General features: G+C 33.7%; 1 protein-coding gene across 1 annotated transcript in view; it reads left to right on the top strand.

Annotated features, from left to right (window-relative positions):
- XPR1 (xenotropic and polytropic retrovirus receptor 1) overlaps positions 1-19,461 on the top strand; it is a 340,971-nt gene that overhangs the window by 231,738 nt on the left and 89,772 nt on the right. The window contains 1 exon segment of the mRNA XM_037825237.1: positions 8,279-8,380. Coding sequence (XP_037681165.1) covers positions 8,279-8,380 — 102 coding nt within the window.

The raw sequence follows: 19,461 nt of genomic DNA, 5'->3' as shown, positions 1-19,461 counted from the left end.
TTGTTAAAAACCTGTGTATCCCAGCTTTTTATATCTGCCTGGAATATTGAGTCATGTTCATCACAAATGCATTCTATCTTTAGCTATATGCCTGCCACTTCAGAGAGAAATAAGATAGTTACATAACTGTAGTTCTTTGAAAGCTTTTTACCTGGAATAAATAACCAAAGTGGTTATAATTCTTATGGTTCATTTTTGTACTCATCTTTTTTGTGTTTTTTTTTTTTTTAAATTGAGATCTCAGAAATAATCCCTCTTATTCAACTGAATTTCAACAAAAGTGTCAAGAAAATTTAGTGGGAAAGTCTTCTCAACAAATTGTGCAGGGACAATGGATATACATACATCACAAAACAATATTGGACCTGTACCTCATACTGTACATAAAAATGAGCTCAAAATGGATCACCGATCAAAATAAAAGAGCTAAAACTAAAAACTCTTAGAAAAAAATATAGCAGTAAATATTCATTATCTTGTATCAGGCAATGATTTCTTAGATACAACACTTAAAACACAAGTGATGAAAGAATACTAATAAATAAAATGAACTTCAAAATTTTAAAGTCTTTTTCTTCAAAAGACGCCTTTAAGAAAGTGGCAAAACAAACCACAGACTAGAAGAAAATACAGACGTATTAGATATATCTCACAAGATACTTGTACTCAGAATACACAAAGAATACGTACCAATAAATAATAAAAAGAGAAATCATCCCATTTTAAAATGTGCAAAAGATATGAATAGATATTTCTCCAAAGAAGATAAAATAATGGCCAATAAGCACATGAAAAAACATTCAATATTATTAGTCATGGAGTTGCAAATCAAAACCACAATGAGATACCATTTATTTCACACTCAGCATGATGGCTACAATCAAAAAGAAAAACAGTGCTAAGTGATGGCAGTGATGTAGAGAAATTGGAACCTTCACATATTGCTAGTGGGAATGAAAAATGGGTGCAGTCACTTTGAAAAACAGTTTGGCAGGCCCTCAGAAAGCTAAACATAGATTTACCGTAGGAATCAGCAATTTCACTTCTATGTATATATCCAAGAGAAATGAAAACTTATCTCCACACAGGCTTGTCTCATACTTATCTTTGCAATGACAAAACTGATAATTCAGTTAAACTGCTAACTATTCATCTTGGACCATCATCAGATATTTTATATTTGCTTTGTTTATAATAACTTCAGTGTTATTAATATATATGATCTGTTGTCTTTGGAAGAGTGAAAAAGAGACTGTGATTGTAGTAGTTCAGCTAAAGGTGGATTAATTAGATAAATCTGATGAATAAAGAGGCTTTAAATAATGGCATAAACTTTCATATATATAAAATAATTAAGCTAACAAAATTAGCAAATAGAAAACCTTCGGTAAAGAATAGATAATTCTCTTGAAAATATCATATATATATATTCTTATTAATTTTGTCAGGCTGGTTAAATGAAGAACAACGCTGGAAAAAAGTCTGTTTTGCTTATTTTTGTTTGTTGTTTTTTGTTTTGTTTTGTTTTGGTTTTTGGTCCTTTGTATTCTCTCTTGTGGGGCTTATAGAAATATAGTCAGTTTTCAAACTAAGATCCATAGAAGACTTTCCAAAAAATACATGCAAGCAAGGATAATTTAGTGGAATCAATTTCCGAATCTTCTGAATATACTAATTCCTAATATTGAACTGTCTGAGAAATTGTCTCCAGTCAAGGAGTCCCTTTCAAATTGTTTTTCCGTGTCTTGATAAAAGAGAGGCTTGTTTCTTACTCAGAGTTTTGCAATGATGCATTGCCTTTCTGACCCATAAACAAAGGAGTGCTTTGAAACACTTATATGTACTAAGAAAGTGAATGATTAACTGCGTAACAAATTCTTTTGCAAGTCAGCTTGTTTCCAATTCTTTGCTTTTAATGAAATTGAAGGAACATGTAATTTTCAGTTTATATATTAAAACTAATTTTTGAAAATAGATCACTGTGTTTTTGAAAATACTTGGAAGGAGTTTTAAGAATTGACATTGCTACAACAAATTTCCATTCTGATTTACTTAATTATGTGAATAAGCTTTCTCACCACTTACACTCACATTAATGAAAAATAGGGATAAAAGTGATTCTTGGTTGTCTCATTCTACCATGTTTGTAATATTCTAGCAAATAATATGATATTTATCATTGTAGCAAATAATGGATACATGAACTAAAGGCAGGGGGAAACTCTTTCCACTTAAATATGAGAATCATTTTTAAACTACCAAAAACATTTTACTTTTTTATGTTTAATATTTTTCAAAGTTTATTGCATATTTATGTTGTTATGATGAAGTGTGTTCTAATAGTTGTAATGATAGCCGCATCTAGAAGAAATGTTAATATTTAAACCTCTATGGGTTAGGAAAGCTTTGTATTTAAATTTTAATTTATATACATATTTAATAGCTAGGACTATGACAGGATGATTAATAAATGACTTTTAAGCACAAAAATATATTAGGGTAAAATTATGTAGTGTAAATAGAATGGAACTAGAAGTTCAAGAAGAAAAATGGAATGATATATAATTTCCAACTCTTGAAGAGCTTGTTTATGTATTTTATAATAAATGATGGCACTGCTGTTTTATCTTTACTTTTTTTTCATAATCTATATAACAGTTTGTGATGCTTAGGTTCATGTGTTAACTTGGCCTTGTGATGGTGCCCAGGTGTCTGGTCAAGCAAGCATGGGCCTAACCATTACTGCAAGGTCGTTTTTGGCTGGTTAATAAACCAGAAGGCAGGTTTATTAAATCATCGGTCAGTTGATTGCATCTGTGGCTGATTACATCAACAAAGGGAGTGTCTTCCACAATGAGAGAATTCAGTCAGCTGGATTTAATCCATTCAATGGCTTTTAAGGGAGAAGAGAGAGAACTTTCACTTCTTCAGCCAGCCAGCCTCTCCTGGGGAATTCACTGAAGACTGTTATTGGAGTGCCAGCTTGCAGCCTGCCCTACGGAATTTTCTTCAGCTAGCCAGCTTCTCCTGGGGAGTTCATCGAGGACCTTTTATAATTTACATATGTCTCCTGTTGGTTCTGTTTCCATAGAGAACCCTGACTAATACACGGTTGTATACTTGTGTGATTATTTGATTAAAGTCTGTTTCCTCAGGTAGACAGTACTCTCTCATAGCAGGGTTTATGCATATTTTGCTTACCATTTCTCCCTAGGACCTCAAAATGCGGGGTTCACAGGAGGTACTCAATATTTGTTGAATGAATGACTCCTGATTTAGTTCTTGTTCTACCACACCAATGGTTTTGGAGTAACGTTTTTACCTTTGAAATCTTCTTTGCCACATGCTTTATATAATTCATCTACCCATCTGTTGATGAACTAGCATATAGAAAAAAATTGAGTGTTATTCCTAGTTTGTAAATCAGTCTAAAAAAGAAAACTTTTTTTTTTGTTAAAAGCATGAAACCAATAGTGTTAAATATTCTTTTTGTATTTGATGGAGCCTAGTAATGTGTTTAATTTTTATTCATCAGCTCTCTTTTTTACGTGTAGGAGAAACTAAATTGTCAGAAACTATTGTGTATGGAATATAATAAAATGCAAAGAGGTGGTGGTGATGCTATTAAATTTGGCTCCTCTCAATCTCGTGTTCCACAGAATACTGTTCCTGGAGATTTTAATAGCTACTCTGTATCCCTTTCCTTTTCCTCCCTCTGCCATTAGAACTCCACCTTCACTCTCCCACTCCCAAGAAGGGTTGTATTCTTAAAAGTAACTCTGGGAAACACGATAAACTAAATCCCCTTCTCCTAGAGTAACAATGGATATTAGCATAGTGAAGCATCTTTTGCCTTAAAGCAGAGTTTCTCCTTGGCACTGTTGACATTTTGGGCTGAATAATTCTTTGTTGCGGGAGAGGGGTTGTGGTGGTGGTGTTTGTAGTGGTGTGGCATTACTGGATGTTGAGTGGCTTCCCTGGCCTCTACTCAGTAGACTCCAGTTACACCCTCCCAGTGCGACAACCAAAAATGTCTCCAGACATTGCCAAGTGTCCCTTTGTTTCATTGAGATATAATTCACATACCATAAAATTCATCCTTTTAAAGTATATAATTCAGTAGTTTTTAGTGTATTTACAAGATTGTACAATCGCCACTACTATCTAATTCCAGAACATTTTCATCACCTCCCAAGATGTAACCTTCTTCTGGCAACCACTGATCTACTTTATGTCTTGTTGGATTTGCCTATTCTGGAAGTTTTAGATAAATGGAATCATACAATAGATGGTCTTTAGTGTCTGGCTTCTTTCACTTAGCATAATGTTTTCAAGGTTTATCCATGTTGTAGCATAAATTAGCAGACTTTATTCTTTTTGTGGCTGAATATATTCCATTATATGGCTTTATCATGTTTTGTCCATTTGCCAGTTGATAGACATTTGGGCTATTTCCACTTTTGGGCTATTATGAACAATTCTGTTATAACCAATTGTATACAAGTTTTTTTTTTTATGAACATATGTTTTCAGTTCTCTTGGGTATTTACCTAGAAGTTGAATTGCTGGATCATACGGTACTTGATGTTTAACTTTTTGAGGAAATGGCAAACTGTTTTCCAAAGCAGTTGCACCATTTTACATTCCCAATCAGTAATTTATTAGAGTTCCAATTTCTCCATATCTTCTTCAGGATTTCTTGTTGCCTGTCTTTTTTATTGTAGCCATCCTACTGTGTGTGAAGTACCATTTCATTGTGGTTTTGATTTTTATTTCCCTAATGACTAATGATGTTGTGTTGGATTGAGTCTTTTTTCTATGATTATACCTGTGAATATTAATTTATGTACATATTTTTCATAAATGGGATTATGCTGTACATACTCTGCTACCTAATATGTATTTTAGATTTTTCATGTATACCAGTATGTGTCTATATCATCATTTAAATGGCTGCATAATGTTATGTAACATCATAATTTATTTAGCCAGTCCCCTTTTGTTGGCACCAGTTTGTTTTCTTTATCACTATTGAAAATAATGGTACATGAACATCCTTGTAGAAACATTTAATTTGTGCAGAGATTTCTTTAGAATGTATTTCCTACATACGGGGTTTTTAGATCATAGGCAAATACATTGAATATTTTGCTAACTACTGCAAAATTGTCTTCCTAAAAGGCTATACAAATTTACATTGCCTCCAACAGAGGTAGAGTGTTCATTTACCCTCACCATTGTCAAAATATCACTATTTAAAAATTTTTTCCAATCTAATGATTGTAAAACTATATTTCTTTAATTTGCGTCCATCTGACGTCTAGGAATACTCATTGTATAATCCATTCTTTTCTCTTTGATTTGAAATGCTCCTTTATCTCAGTCTTAAATGTCCATAATATATCTAGGCAAATCTGTTTCTGGAGTCATTTTTCTGTTCTTTTCGTCTTGTATTTCTATTTCCTTTACCATTAGTATACTTCTAACTACAGTAGTTTACAGTATCTTTTCAAACTTGAGAGGACAAGAACATTGTCCTTAATTTATTTTTCTTAGCTATTCTTGCAGGACATCTTTTATTTATAGTTATTATCCTCCTCCTCCTCTCTTAGCTATTACTTCTTACTGTTGTTGTAATCTTACTCTGCCCTCTTCTGATTTGTGGCTAAGTTATGTGTGAACTACAGTACTAGATAATAAACTGCTAATATTTTAAATAAAACAGGCTCTAAGGTGAGGAAGTTAAGGATTCATAGATTGATTCATGGGTAAATTCATTCTTTAATATGTACAGTTTATATTACATATGGTTTAGTTCCACAGAGGCCTGAATTGTTGTTTCTAGATTGTTGATAATATTTTAAATAGTTGATGTTGCTAAATATGCAACTTCTTTATAAACATTAATTTATGTTAAAATTATTTTAAGAACAGAAGCTATGTTTAAATCAGTTTGCTAAGCAACTTTGTCTAATTCCATCACCTCATATTATTGAAAGGAGTCTGTTAATAGGGAACAAAGTAAATATTGCCAAACCCATGTTTTGCTTGTGGGTTTTTTTTCCTAACAATACAATAAAGAATAAAATAAAAGTGAGATAATGTAGGTAATTCAATAGAAAAGCCCATTGCTCTTCTTATTTTAAATCACCTATAACTAGCTGCTGTTATAAAAGCAGCATCTGTTGCCATGGAGCTTCTTTAACCCAAGGTCTTCTTTAAAAAAAGAAAAGTTGTGTCCTGCTTTATGTTTTGAAAAAATAATTCTCAGTGGCCTTGGACAGCTATAGTCTTTATTGTACCTAAATTGCTGAGCTTACATGAGGAACTTAAGAGGCCTTCCCTTCTTTATTGCAAAATCAATAGAATATCCTGCATTATCTGCTCAGGTCTAAAGCATATGAAATAGAGAAGTAGGTATGTATAAATAAAATCACGGTTTTGTGCAGTGTTAATTTTTTATTACATTTTTGTAATTCAGATTAATGTAATAGACTCAACATGCTTTTTAGAACTTCACTTTAAGCTTTTTTCTTTACAATATCTCTCAGAGTATGAATGTATATGTATACATATGTATGTATGTATGTATGTGTATGTCTGTATATCCACATTATTCAGGGAAATACCATTTCCCTTATTCCTAGACAGGTGCATTATTTAAGATTTTCTGAGATTGCAACTAAGATTTGGGGTACCTGAGGGACAGAGGAGCCTATGCTCTGTCTGGACAATTCAACTTAATCTGCCCCATAAATCCAGAAATGGCACAGTTCTATATTATGGCTAGCATTTGGAGAGTCAAGTCAAATCTCACTGGGAAACAAAAACACCCTTTTATGCTTGGGGACTTAAGAACTACATATATCTGTACATATAATGTTAAGTAGATTGTTATGCTATATGACAAAAGTCACAAAGAGCATCCAGCCTACCGAGACATATATTGATTGTTAAACAGTGTTTATAAAATATCTGGATTTTTGGCTTCTCCTGAAAAATTAGATCATCTGACAATTAGATGATCTGATCATGTAGGCTCCATGTCATGACATGAAGCAACTAGATGGACATGTCCTCTCCAGTTTGTCATAGTCATATCTATTTTTATCCTGAAGGTGTTAGTTGCCATTTATCACCCTACTAGCACAATCACCCACTTGTTCAACTCATTTATGTTATCTACAGTTTTCATTTCCTGGCTGCTAAAACAAATACCATACAGTGGGTTGGCTTAATAACAGGAATTTATTGGCTCAAGGTTTCAGAGGCCAGAAGGTTTGCTTCCTCCTGTGGTCGGTATCTTCTGGCTGGCAATCTTTGGTGTTCCTTGGCTTTTCCTCACATGGCAATGCACATGCAGCGTCTTCTTTCTCTTCTGAGTTCCACTGACTTCCAACTTTTGGCTTCTCCTTATGGCTTCTCTCTTTGTGTCCAATTTCCTTTGCTTATAAGGACTTCAGCCATATTGGATTAAGGCCCACTGTCATTCAGTTTGGGCACACTTTAAATAATAACATCTTCAAAGGTCCTATTTATAAATGGATTCATGCCCACAGGACCAGGGGTTGGGACGTGAACATGCCTTTTGTGGGCGACATGATTCAATCCCCAATACCTACACTGCTTCTGAAGATTTTCCTCATCTAATTTGTACCCAGTAGTCCATTCCTTTCTCTGTATCTGGTGTAGCTGAAGAAAAAATAAGTGGATAACAATTTAACAAGAACAGTCATCTCATTTTCTCCAGAAACATCTTACATATTCATACATTCATACCTTTGCTATTGTGTTTTTTTCTTGCCTGAAATATTTAATGTACTCACTACTGCCCCTCATATCTGAATCCTACTTAGCTCCACCAACACCTTGAATCTTCCTTGATTACCCCTATCTACAGTAGTTTCTTACTTTTCTGAAGTCTTAGAACATTTATTTTCTCTACCATTAACTTACTGTTTATCATAATGTCTTAGAATTTTGGTGATAACGAAGAGCTAAGAGATCATCTCATTCACACCACTCTTAGAGTCCACATAATAAATTTGTTTAAACTTATTATAGTAGGGATTTAGAGAGTCTTATTCAATTAAAGAAAGGTTGTATTCCTTTGATGAGTCCTTTGAAGAGTCTTTTCTTAATATGCTTCACAATTCGTTTTTCGAGAAGTACAGAGTTGTATATGACTAAGAAAGTAGTAACTTTAATTTTTATTTCCATGGTTTTCCCAATTGGCTTTCAGACATTAAATTTAAATATTTTTTCCCTTGCCTTTCAGTTACAGATGAGGACACAGTAAAGAGGTATTTTGCCAAGTTTGAAGAAAAATTTTTCCAAACCTGTGAGAAAGAACTTGCCAAAATCAATACATTTTATTCAGGTGAGTTGTCCTTTTGGTACTTTATGTAAGAGATGTTTTCTGCTTCTAGAGAAGAAGAAATTCTAGCATGTAATTGTTTAAACCTCTGGTCAACATTTTTTTATCAAGGCTTGTTTCCTTTGCTGTACTGCACGCAAGGGATATTTTTTTTAACGGGTATGAACACATTTGGTACCTCAGTGTTTAAGCCTTATGTGGTCATTGCCTAGATTCTCTTGTAGTTACAAGGATTTCAGGCCTTCATTATGATAGAGCTTCACAATCTGTAACCCGATCCAAAGCTTTAAATAGTCAGAAACTTGATTTTATTGTTTACCAGAGCAGAATCACACAATTCCAGTTTATCAGTTATATCAGTTTTCTGTATTCATTACCTGCAACTCTCATATCTGTCTCTCTGGAGTGGTGGTCTCCAGAGTGAGATCTACAAGATACTTTTGGAGTGCAGGAAGAAAATATTAGAACTTCTTTTTATTTATGTCTGACCCTTTTACATTTTCTGAGTTTTATATATACATATGTTATAATGTACATAGATGTATTACTAAAACAATACATGTCAATAATTTATAAATAATGAAAATACAAGATTTTTTTTGGAATTTTTATTGTCTTAATAATGAAAAATTTTCAATAATGAAACCCTGCTCCAGAGCACTGCCTTCAGACAGCAAGATTCCTTTGAAGCTAGTTGATAATCATATTGTTTCATGAGTACGGAATCGGTACAAAGTGAATTAAATTCAGAGGGACATTTCATCTAGACTTTGGAAAAACCTTACTCATAATCCCTGTTGCACTATTGAATTTACACCCTAATAAATAACTGGAATACCTGTCAAATAGTCCATCTATTCCTTGAGTAGTAAATGGATAAGCAAAAATTGTTACCATATAAGTTTTTAGATTTGTTTTCCAAAAGATAAAATTACTCTAAATTTTCCCTTTTTATACTTAGTATACAAGTCACATTCCTGCTTATATTGTTATTGAATTAGAGGAAATTTTAATTTTCTTTTATATCAGCCATGGTTATTGAGAATATAATCTCATCTCTTGGTGAAGAATTTAGAAATATCATAATCTTATTGCTTGCATAATCATAAACTGAATGTTAGAGTGGGCTAATCTAAGGATGAATTGTTTCATAACCACTTCACTAGTTTCTTTTCAGATGATGATTTTTTTCCTAAGTTGTTCATAAATTCTGGAAGCATCTTATTCAACATGTCCTTTCTGTGTGCCTTCAGTGCAGGCTAATCATTCTGTTTATACAGATGACATAATGGGAGAAGGCAATAAGAAGGAGTTGCTAGAAGTCGGAGGCTGAATCCATTATTCTCTTAGCTCCCTATTGTTCCTTCCAAATCAGTATTTCTACATCTTCCTGTAAAAATGTATCTTCTTCTAAGCATCTACTATGCTATAGAGATTTCACTCTGCCATTCCTGTTTATTTATCTCCTGACCTCTTTGATGCTCATTGAGAACTTAGACACCTGATTCCCAATCTAAATCTCCACCTTAAATTTTTATATCAGCCTGGATGACTTCAGTGTCCATGTGGACAACCCATTTTTAGTTTTGGTCCACTTTGGCCGCATACTTCTATGGCTACATCCATCACTCAGAACTGCTCTCTTCTAAAATATTAAACTCTAATATATGAGCCAATGACCGCATCTCCTAGCCTTTAAGCTTTCTACTCCCCTGCTTTAACTTGTTTTTCCATCTCACAGAGCTCAATACTTTGACTCCCTTATTTTATTCCAGTCTGTCATGCCCCTCCCAGATTCACTTCCTTCTCCATCAATCATTTTAACCACTTTGTCCCCTGTGCTTTTAATACCTTTACCCTGATTGCCTTATATTGCTTCTGCATAGCAAAACTCCAACCGTGGACCAGTCCAGCCTTTTACTTTCATCATGCCTGCTCTCTCCCCACCACCACCCCAGGGGTGCTTAGGGCAATTGGAAAAAAAAAAAAAAATTGTACAGCAGCACAAATTGGAACCGCTATAAATTTATTATTGCACCCTCAATGGTACCCTGAAAGCTGTCTGTTGTTCCTAATCAGTACTCTTTTCCATGCTCCAAAGTGCCTTTTAAAATCTTTTATCATGCTCCTCAGTTCTCTAATCCCACATCTTCCCTTTCATGTTCATTTTACCCCCTGCTTTACAAATACAAATAAAGGCCATCAACTCCTGTTGATGTGTAACACATATACAGATCTATGCCACCACCACCCCTCCCAATACATATAGCCATTCTCACCCTTATTTATATTCCTGTAATATTTGTGAAAGAGATATCTCTCTTTGGTCCATGGCAAATCTCTACAACTATTGAGTGAATTCCAGCTCCTCGAGGCCTTGCTCTAGTGATTATTTCCTCTAAGAATTATTGAATAAATGTTTAACTTCTCTTTTATTTGCTCAGCCCCCTTATCAAGTCACTCCTTTTAAACAAAAAATATCTAAACAAACAAGCAAATTTCTTACCCCTGCATTTATGACTTCTTCCTAGGCAGAGGGAATAGTTTGTGCAATAGCACAGAGCTATGAAAGGGCATGGCATATTTGCATGTCTTTTTTGCTAGGTTGCAAGTATCTGCAAGGCAAAGAGAGCATAGCAATATTATTTGAATCCATGCAAATGGATAGTTTTTATGCAAAGGAGAAATGTGGAGAAGGAATTGCAGTATTCCAAGGGTGAAGATAATTTCCACAATTAGGAAGTAAAAGGATAAAGATGATCCAGAAGTGTAGATAGAGAAAGAGGGGGCAACCATGTGGAAGGAGGAGGAGGACATGAAAAGAGGAGGCATTTTACAATGGAAACAAGGATTTAGACTGAGAAAAGGCTATTGGATATCATCTAAGGCTGTAAATGAAAAAAATATAAGGTCAAGTTTGCTAGCATGTGTTGGGGAAAGAGTCATGTCCCCCACAAAAGAATATAACTACTTGTTAAATCATACTTTGAAAGTTATTACCTCTTTGCATATATGTTATAATTCACAATAAGGAAATAACTGCAACTGTGGAACTGTAACCCATAATATTCTTTGAAATTTGCTAACCTCTTGTTAAAATTGCATTTGGAAAGTTATTGCTTCTATGTATGTATGTTATATTCCTTAATAAAAAATATGATTGAAAAAAGGTAAGGCAAAAACATATTGACATATTTTCCTTTTAATTCATATTTCAAGTTTTCTGCTGTGAACATTTCCATCTATACTCTTGAAAGAGAAATTTTACACGAATAAAAAAATTGTACAAAAAAAAAAAAAGGCTTTTTTGGGTCCCAACCCCTGGTCCTATCGGTGTGAACCCCTTTGTAAATAGGACTTTTAGGAATATTATTATTTAAAGTGTGCCCAACTTGAATGAAGGTGGACCTTAATCCAGTATGGCTGAAGTCCTTATAAGTAAAGGAAGTTGAACACAGAGAGAGCAGCCATGGGGAACAGCCAAAAGTTGGAAGTCAGTGGAACTCAGAAGAGAAAGGAGAAGATACCACTTATGCATTGCCATGTGATGGAAAAGCCAAGGAACACCAAAGATTGCCAGCCAGCCAGAAGATACTGATCCTGAAAGGAAGCAAACTTCTGGCCTCTGAAACCTTGAGGCAATAAATTCCTGTTGTTAAACCAACCCATCGTGTGGTATTTATTTTAGCAGTTGGGAAATTAAATAGCATGATATGTATGTTTTTGAAGGATCTTTGTTCTCAACTCTAAATGGATAATTTAGATTACAAAGAATAGATAATGTTTCTTGGTTTACAAAGAAAAATAAGTATCTTCACTTAGCAGGAGACAAATACTTTTTCTATTTTGATTTACAGCAAAAATTTATATACATTATGACCTAGTATACATATGTAGATGTGTTTTATGTATGTTTGTACCTATTTTTGTATATATACAAAATATTTAAAAAATTTTAAATGTTTTCATGAAACAATATTTATCCTTACTGCTTAGTATGCTCTATTTTCCATATTTTTTTCTGTTTCTATTTCAGTTCTTAAATGCTGATTATGATCCACTAGATTGATTTCATGGCCCTCTATTAGATTACAACCCTGTTTGAAAAATTGTGTCTTAGAATGTATTGTATCTTGGTCACTTTTCCTAAATAGATTTAGTCTTGTTACTGTTAAAAATGTGGGGACTATCATTTAATGAATAGCCGTTTTCTATGTGTATTGGCAGGACCATTCGGTCATATCTCTTGATGTCCTAATAGAGTAAGTAGGAGTTGATAGTTTCCAGACTGACTTTTTGCCAGTTCAGGAAGTAATGGGTAATATGAAGACACGAATGACAGAAATAGAATTTGGCATTTCTCCTAGACAGTATTGTCTTTCTCTTTATTTAACTTTCTTCTCCAAGAGAGGTTGTCTTATAGACTGCAATCCTCAGATACCAGGGCACATGAAAAACCATAAATAATATAGGGGTAAATTCAGCTTATAAATCCACCTCCACCCACCTACATCTCACAAATTATTTAATAGTCAGCTAAAAGAGGGGTATTGAGGATAGATTGGAACTGAAAATTAGAGTCTCTTACTATTCAGTTTTTAAATAAGATATGTCCTTCACTGAAACCTTTGAAATACCCAAAACTATTGTGCTATTTCTAATCGCATATCGCACCAAAAAAAAAGAGCTGAACATACAAACTATGGTGGTTTGATGCCATATGTACCCCAGAAAGACATATTCTTAAGTTTAATCTATTCCTGTGGATGTGGACCCACTGTAAGTAGGACCTTTTAAGTAGGTTACTTTAGGTAAGGTGTGAACCACCTCATTCAGGATGGGTGTTAGTCCTCTTACTGTAGTCCTTTATAAATGGAATGAATACAGAGAGGAAGACAAAGCCATGGAAGCAAGAAGCCAAAAGCAGGGAAACCCAGAAGAGAAGGGCGAGACCAGCAGACGCTGCCATGTGACTTGCCATGTGGCAGAGGAGCCAACGATTACCAGCAGCCGGTCTTCAGGAAGAAAGCATCGTCTTGAAATGAACAAATTAAATCCTATCCCTCTAGGGTTCCACATTTGAAGTATCAGAAACTGTTTTCAATTTTTCAGAAAACCTAATGTATTTTATTGCTCTTAATTTTTTTATTACATATTAAATGCATATTTACTTAGATTTATAGATAAAAGGTTTCAGTACAGTATTTGAAACCATGGGAGGAGAGAAGAATTTTTAATAGGAGGGGTCTTTTTGGTGTAAACCATACTAATCACTGACCTAGAAGTCTCCCAGATCTCTTCTAGCACTAAAAATGGTGTCAGTCCTGAAGCCTGTAGTGTTAGAAATCTTCTTGTTTGTCGTGACCAGTAATGTCCTTTTCCATTGATAGATACTGATCACTTCATGTTGGAGTATCTTTCTCTTTTTCTGACCCTGTTTGCCTTCTGTCTCCATTTAAAATGCTTAACTTCTAAACAGTGTTTGTTATGTGCCTACATAAAAAAGTCTTAGACTATATATGTTGCTTTTAATATTCCTCCATTAAAACAGGCAGGCCCTTTTTATTGGTTGGAATGTTTCAAATAGCTAAATGCTTTTTCGTTTCCAGATAATTTAAGCTTTTCCTTGACCTTCCTGATTTTTTGTTTTCAGTTATTATGTTGGGCACCTATAGCAGCGTTATGTGCTTTTCCTTTCTTTACCAAAATGGAAGAAAAGGAGGAAGGAAAGTGCAGTAGTGTTATATAAAGTGGAAAAATTATGTCAATAGAAACATTTTTTTTTCAGGCTTAGTATAAATGCAAGACCAATTGGATAATAGTTACCCAGAACTATACCTATTCTATATTATTCCTTTTATCCCTATAATCTTGTTATATGTAGTGTCTTGTTATATATTTCTTTTTCTTTGTTCATTATTACTATATATTGTTTCTATAAAAGGAATTTGTGGCAATGTATATTTTATATGCAGTGAATGGTTGTATTTAAAAAGCCATCCGTTTGTGTAGAATGAAACATAAGCACCTCTTTCACTAAAATACTAAGTGATCTTTTTTTAAGATATGTATCAGTTTCCAATATCTAAACTATAGCTTGATCACTGGCTTTGCTCTTTGCACATGTGTGTGTTAAAATGTAGATTCAATATATATTTAATTATGTAGGGTAACCATAGATCTGTAATATTGTTTAAAATTCCCTTTGTTTTTACTAGCATTTCTTCCTACATCATGATTCTCTTGAGTTCATTACAGTAGAATCATTTACTTAGGAGCTATTAAAGGATTAGCAGGAGGAGTGAGGGGAAGTGAAATTTAACAACAGTCTTACTTCCTTGTAAAATAACACGTAACACATCTTATGAAAATTAAAACCACATTTACTTATGTACTATCCACAATAAATTTTTTCTTCATTTTGTTAAAAAAAAATAGTGATCAATAGGTTTCTATAAAAACAAGCCACATGAAACAAAACTCATTTTCTTTCTCTCTTCCCTTCTCTCTCCCTTCTTCCCTTCTTCTCTCCTGTCTTGCTTTTTCTTTCTAAGACAGGAAGAAAAGATGGGTAATATCCATCCATAGTCCTGGATAACACAGTTTCAGGATGGCATCTTCCCAGGCAAGCAAGGTAGAATGTAAATTAGTGTTTTTTTTCAACTGCAGGTTACAACCCAGTAAGTGGGTCAGGAAATTGAAAATCTGTCATTGCAGATATTTGGAAAAATATGAATCGTATATAATAGAATTAAAAATGTCAGAGTACATCAAATGTAGTAAAGATTAGATGTGTTATTTTATGAAAATATTTTTCAGTTTTATTGCTACATCTAACACTACTTATATATAAACTGAATTGATATATAAAATGCATATCATACCGTGGGCCACAAACAAAATTATTCAAAGGCACTGTGTGAGATGAATAGTATAGTTAAGGGGATTTTGTAGCTGTTTCAACAACTATGTCCAAATGTATTAATTAATTAATTAATCCTCTTTTCTACCTAAAAGGAAGTCTCTAGTGACATAACATAGGATGCTGTTCTTGGCCCTTTTACATTCAACATCTTCAGTGATAACTTGGATAAAAGTATATTAATCAAGATTAGAAAATTTGTGTATGACAGACACCAATGCTAGGTCATAAAATTAGAGTTTAAAATTATCCCAGGAGGCTAGTATTGTAGTGCTAAATCAGGAACATAAAATTTAGCAAATCTGCATGTAAGTTTCTTCACTTGGGTTTAGAAAAAATAATGTCAGTTATACTTATCAAAGGACTTGGGAGATTTAGCTAAAAAATATCTTGCCGTTTTAGTTGACTGTTAGCTCAGCATTAGCCAAAAATATGTAAATAAAATGAAAAAAAAAGTATTGTTCATCTGTACTGGTAAAAGTGTGACTGTTACTGGAATATTAGGTACATTTGTCAGGGATGATTAAAGGAGTTTCCTATACTGTGTGAAAGGTTTATTTCACAAACTAGTATCTTTTCTAACTCCAAAACTCTCTCATTCTTAATGAGATTACCTTATGAAAATAACTTCTCACAAGACCATTAGAAAATAGAACATTTCCACGTTATCTTTCTTCTTCCAGAGCACAATTAAACTGTAGTTTTTTGTTTTTTTGTTTTTTTAATTTCAAGACAGGAATGCTGGGCTCTGTTTATATACTGGCTGGTTTACTGGTTGAATAAGACAGTCTTTGCCCTTGTGGAACTCTCTAATGCAGGGGATAAATAATAAACAAATAACTGTGTATTAAGATATCAGGTAGTGTGTTACCCATGGGAAGCACTGTTTAAAGGGATCAGCCAAGTTGCAGTTACAGCAAAAAAAAAAGTAAAGGGAAAGTTGAAAGAGGTCCTGAAGATTGGCCATGGATGCAATGGAAGTTTAGGGAATCTGGAAGGGATGGGAGATTGAGACAAATTAGGGGATTTAGATCTTGACAGAGAAGAGAGTCCATTTTAGAGATAAAAGAGGACCTGAGAAGCTTGGATTTCCTTGTGGACTGAGATAAGCAAAGAGATAAAGTATGTTGGAATTAATGATTCCCATGGAAAAGTGAATAATGGGTTCTTGTTACAGGTTCCTTTTTAGGATTAGTCTCTTGGATAGTTGAATTTCACATACTTGGTTTTTCACCAGCTCTTGGGGAAAGTTATGGGAGAAACAAACTCTGTCCTTTTATTTTCTTGCTGTTACAGAACTGTATTCTATCCAAATCACTCTTAAAATGGCAGTTATTGAGTAAAACTGTTACTACAGAATAAGCACTAACCACTAGAAGATCCTCCTTGAGGTCAGGGACCTCTTTACTCCTTTATCCCTGGCACCTACAACAGTGGCATGACACATAGTATATATTTAATAAATATTGTACAAATGAATATGTGACTTAAAGAAAGAGATGGATGGATGGACAGAAGGAAGGGAGGGAGGGAGGCAAGGAAGAAAGGAAGACAAAAGAAAAGAAAGGAAATGAAATACTGGATACATTCCTACCTTTTAATAGAACTGTTAAGTTGTTTAATGGATAGGCTCTTTGTCCTTGAGAAGGAAGTGGGATGAAAAGAGTGTGTGGGCCTTCATTAGGAGTATTGTAGCCCAGCTTCCTATATTAAGTGGAATAATGAGCAAGATGATTTCAAGGCACCTTGCAATCCAAGAAGTCTATGAGTTCTTCTATATATTTAATCATCTATATAGTCTGATAGGACAGGAGATATTAGACTCTCTCTTTCTTCTTGGCTGAAATGTTAGGATTAATTAAATATTTACTTGCCTTTTTCACCCCTAGTGAGAATGTAAGATAAAATCACCAGTGATTTGCATCGGACTCATAGGTGATAACAGTCCATCTCGTGATGGAATAGAGGAAAGAGAATAAAACAAAGAAAGAGAATGAGAATGTAACATAGCAATCCAACTTCTCTCTGAATTGGGTACTTGCATTGTATTTACATTTTTTAATCTTTTTTTAAAAAAACTTTTTATTGAAGTATATAAAAAAGTAAAAAGACATAAGTATGCAGAGCAATGAGGTTTTACAAATTGAGCACATTTTTGTGACTGTGCCCCAAGAAACAAAACATTACCAGCACACCAAGAGCCTCCCTCATGCTCCAGTTATTACCCTCACCCAAGAATAACTATTATCATGACGTCTAACATCATAGGTTGCTTTTGCACCTTTCTAATTGCTAGCAAAGTTTAACACTTTGTAATGTGTTTACCGAGTATATCTGTTACATTTATAAAAAGTTTATGTGCAGTATGATACTTAGTATGTTAGAGTTTTGCAAATTACTGTAACTGACTTGAAGAAGTATTAGCTTTACTTGGATAGACAGAGAAGGATTGAGGAAAAGCCTCCAGAAGAGGTAACATTTAAATTGGGTCTTTGAAAATACATTGACATTTGCCAAATGCTTCTGGGGAAATATGTTTGGCAGTGGGGGTGCAGGGAGCTGCAGGGAGATGTAGTTCCAGACCAAGGGAAAAATAACCAGATACATGGTGATGTTGAAGTACACAGTGTATTTAGGGGCAGGGAGATTAATGAACAATCTGCTGAGTCTGGAATTCTAAGAAATTAAGGAGTGAATTGGTGATTAAACAGAAAGTGGAAGAATAGGATGTTTTAGTCACACATGGAGATTTTAGACTTCAGTATTTGAGGTTTAACAGTTCCAGTTGATAAGAATTCCAGATAAAAGCAGACTAAAAATTGCATGTAATATAACAGAACTAATTATCTTGAATCCTCTATAATGGTCAACATTCTTATAAATTTATATCTAAGATAACACTGAGGTCCATAAATTGAATCAGCAAGACAAGTAAACAATAAAAATATTCTGAGATATTTTATCAAAAATGGTTCTACACTGCATAGCAATATAATAGCTTTGCTATTCTGTAGATAGCTTGTAGTTTTGAAATAAATATTTTCTAAAAATAAAAAATATCTGGTAAAAACAAGAGTTCTTGTTAGCCCTTATTTAGCTCTTTGAATAACACATAGGTACTTTGAAGCTTCTCAATGGTTATTAGAAATTTTTATCAAATACTTTATTATATGAGAGCCTTTGCTGTTTTCATATGTTGTTATAATAATCTGTTCTTGTATTCAATACATCTCATATTGATTTACTGACATGAATAGAAATTGAAATTTATTACCAAAATAGGCGGCTTTCATCAATATTAATAAAATTGCTTAGAAATATTCATTTTCAGTTTTTGTCAGTGTATTTGTAGATTTCCATTCATATATCAAAGTACATATTTTAGGTACACATGTATCTTTTTCCAGGTTCTGTGCAGTTCCATGTTTGAATTTTTTGGATATCTGATTACTGAAAAACTGTGGTATCATTTCAGAATAGATTTGAGCAGTTGATATCAAAAGCAGTGTTTCTCATACTTTTAAAACATATGCCCCCTTTTGATAAGTATGAAAATTTCATACTATTGCTGTGTAATATTAAATATTAATTTTTTCAAACTCATATGCTTTATACTCCACTGCCCCTACCCACCTAGGGATTCTCATATGCCCTTCTAGATGTCATTGCTCATAAGGACAAAAGAATCCCTAGTTTAAAGAAAAGTAGCAAAATACAGCTGAAATTTTTATTTTCTCTTCTTTCCACATAGGAATTTAGATTACTAGAGAGAACTTTTTTCTAGTATATATTCATTTGTTCATTTAACAAACATGGATTGAGCCTACAATGTGCAAGCTCTTTATGATACATATATGAAGTTGAGAGAATCCTTGCCTTCAGAGAGCTCACAGTTTATTAATGAAGCTAACATATAAACACTACGTATGCATGTACATGGTCCCTTGAGAGCCCTAAACAGGGAGTTTCAAATTGTGATTGAGAGTTGTTAGTTAAGAAAGACTTCACAGAAAGTCTTGCATAATGAATTAGGTGTTTGCCGGGTGAAGTAGCATTCGTCTCTATGACTTATTGCTAGCATACACAATGTAACAGTTCCTCTTTCTTTATGTGTTTTTGGACTGCTCTTTCAGTAGTCATTTTTCTGGTTTGCTAATGCTGT

The sequence above is a fragment of the Choloepus didactylus genome, chromosome 2 (assembly GCF_015220235.1).
Source record: "Choloepus didactylus isolate mChoDid1 chromosome 2, mChoDid1.pri, whole genome shotgun sequence".
In the NCBI taxonomy this organism is placed as follows: Eukaryota; Metazoa; Chordata; class Mammalia; order Pilosa; family Megalonychidae; genus Choloepus; species Choloepus didactylus.
This window is presented reverse-complemented; position numbering and strand designations above follow the sequence as displayed.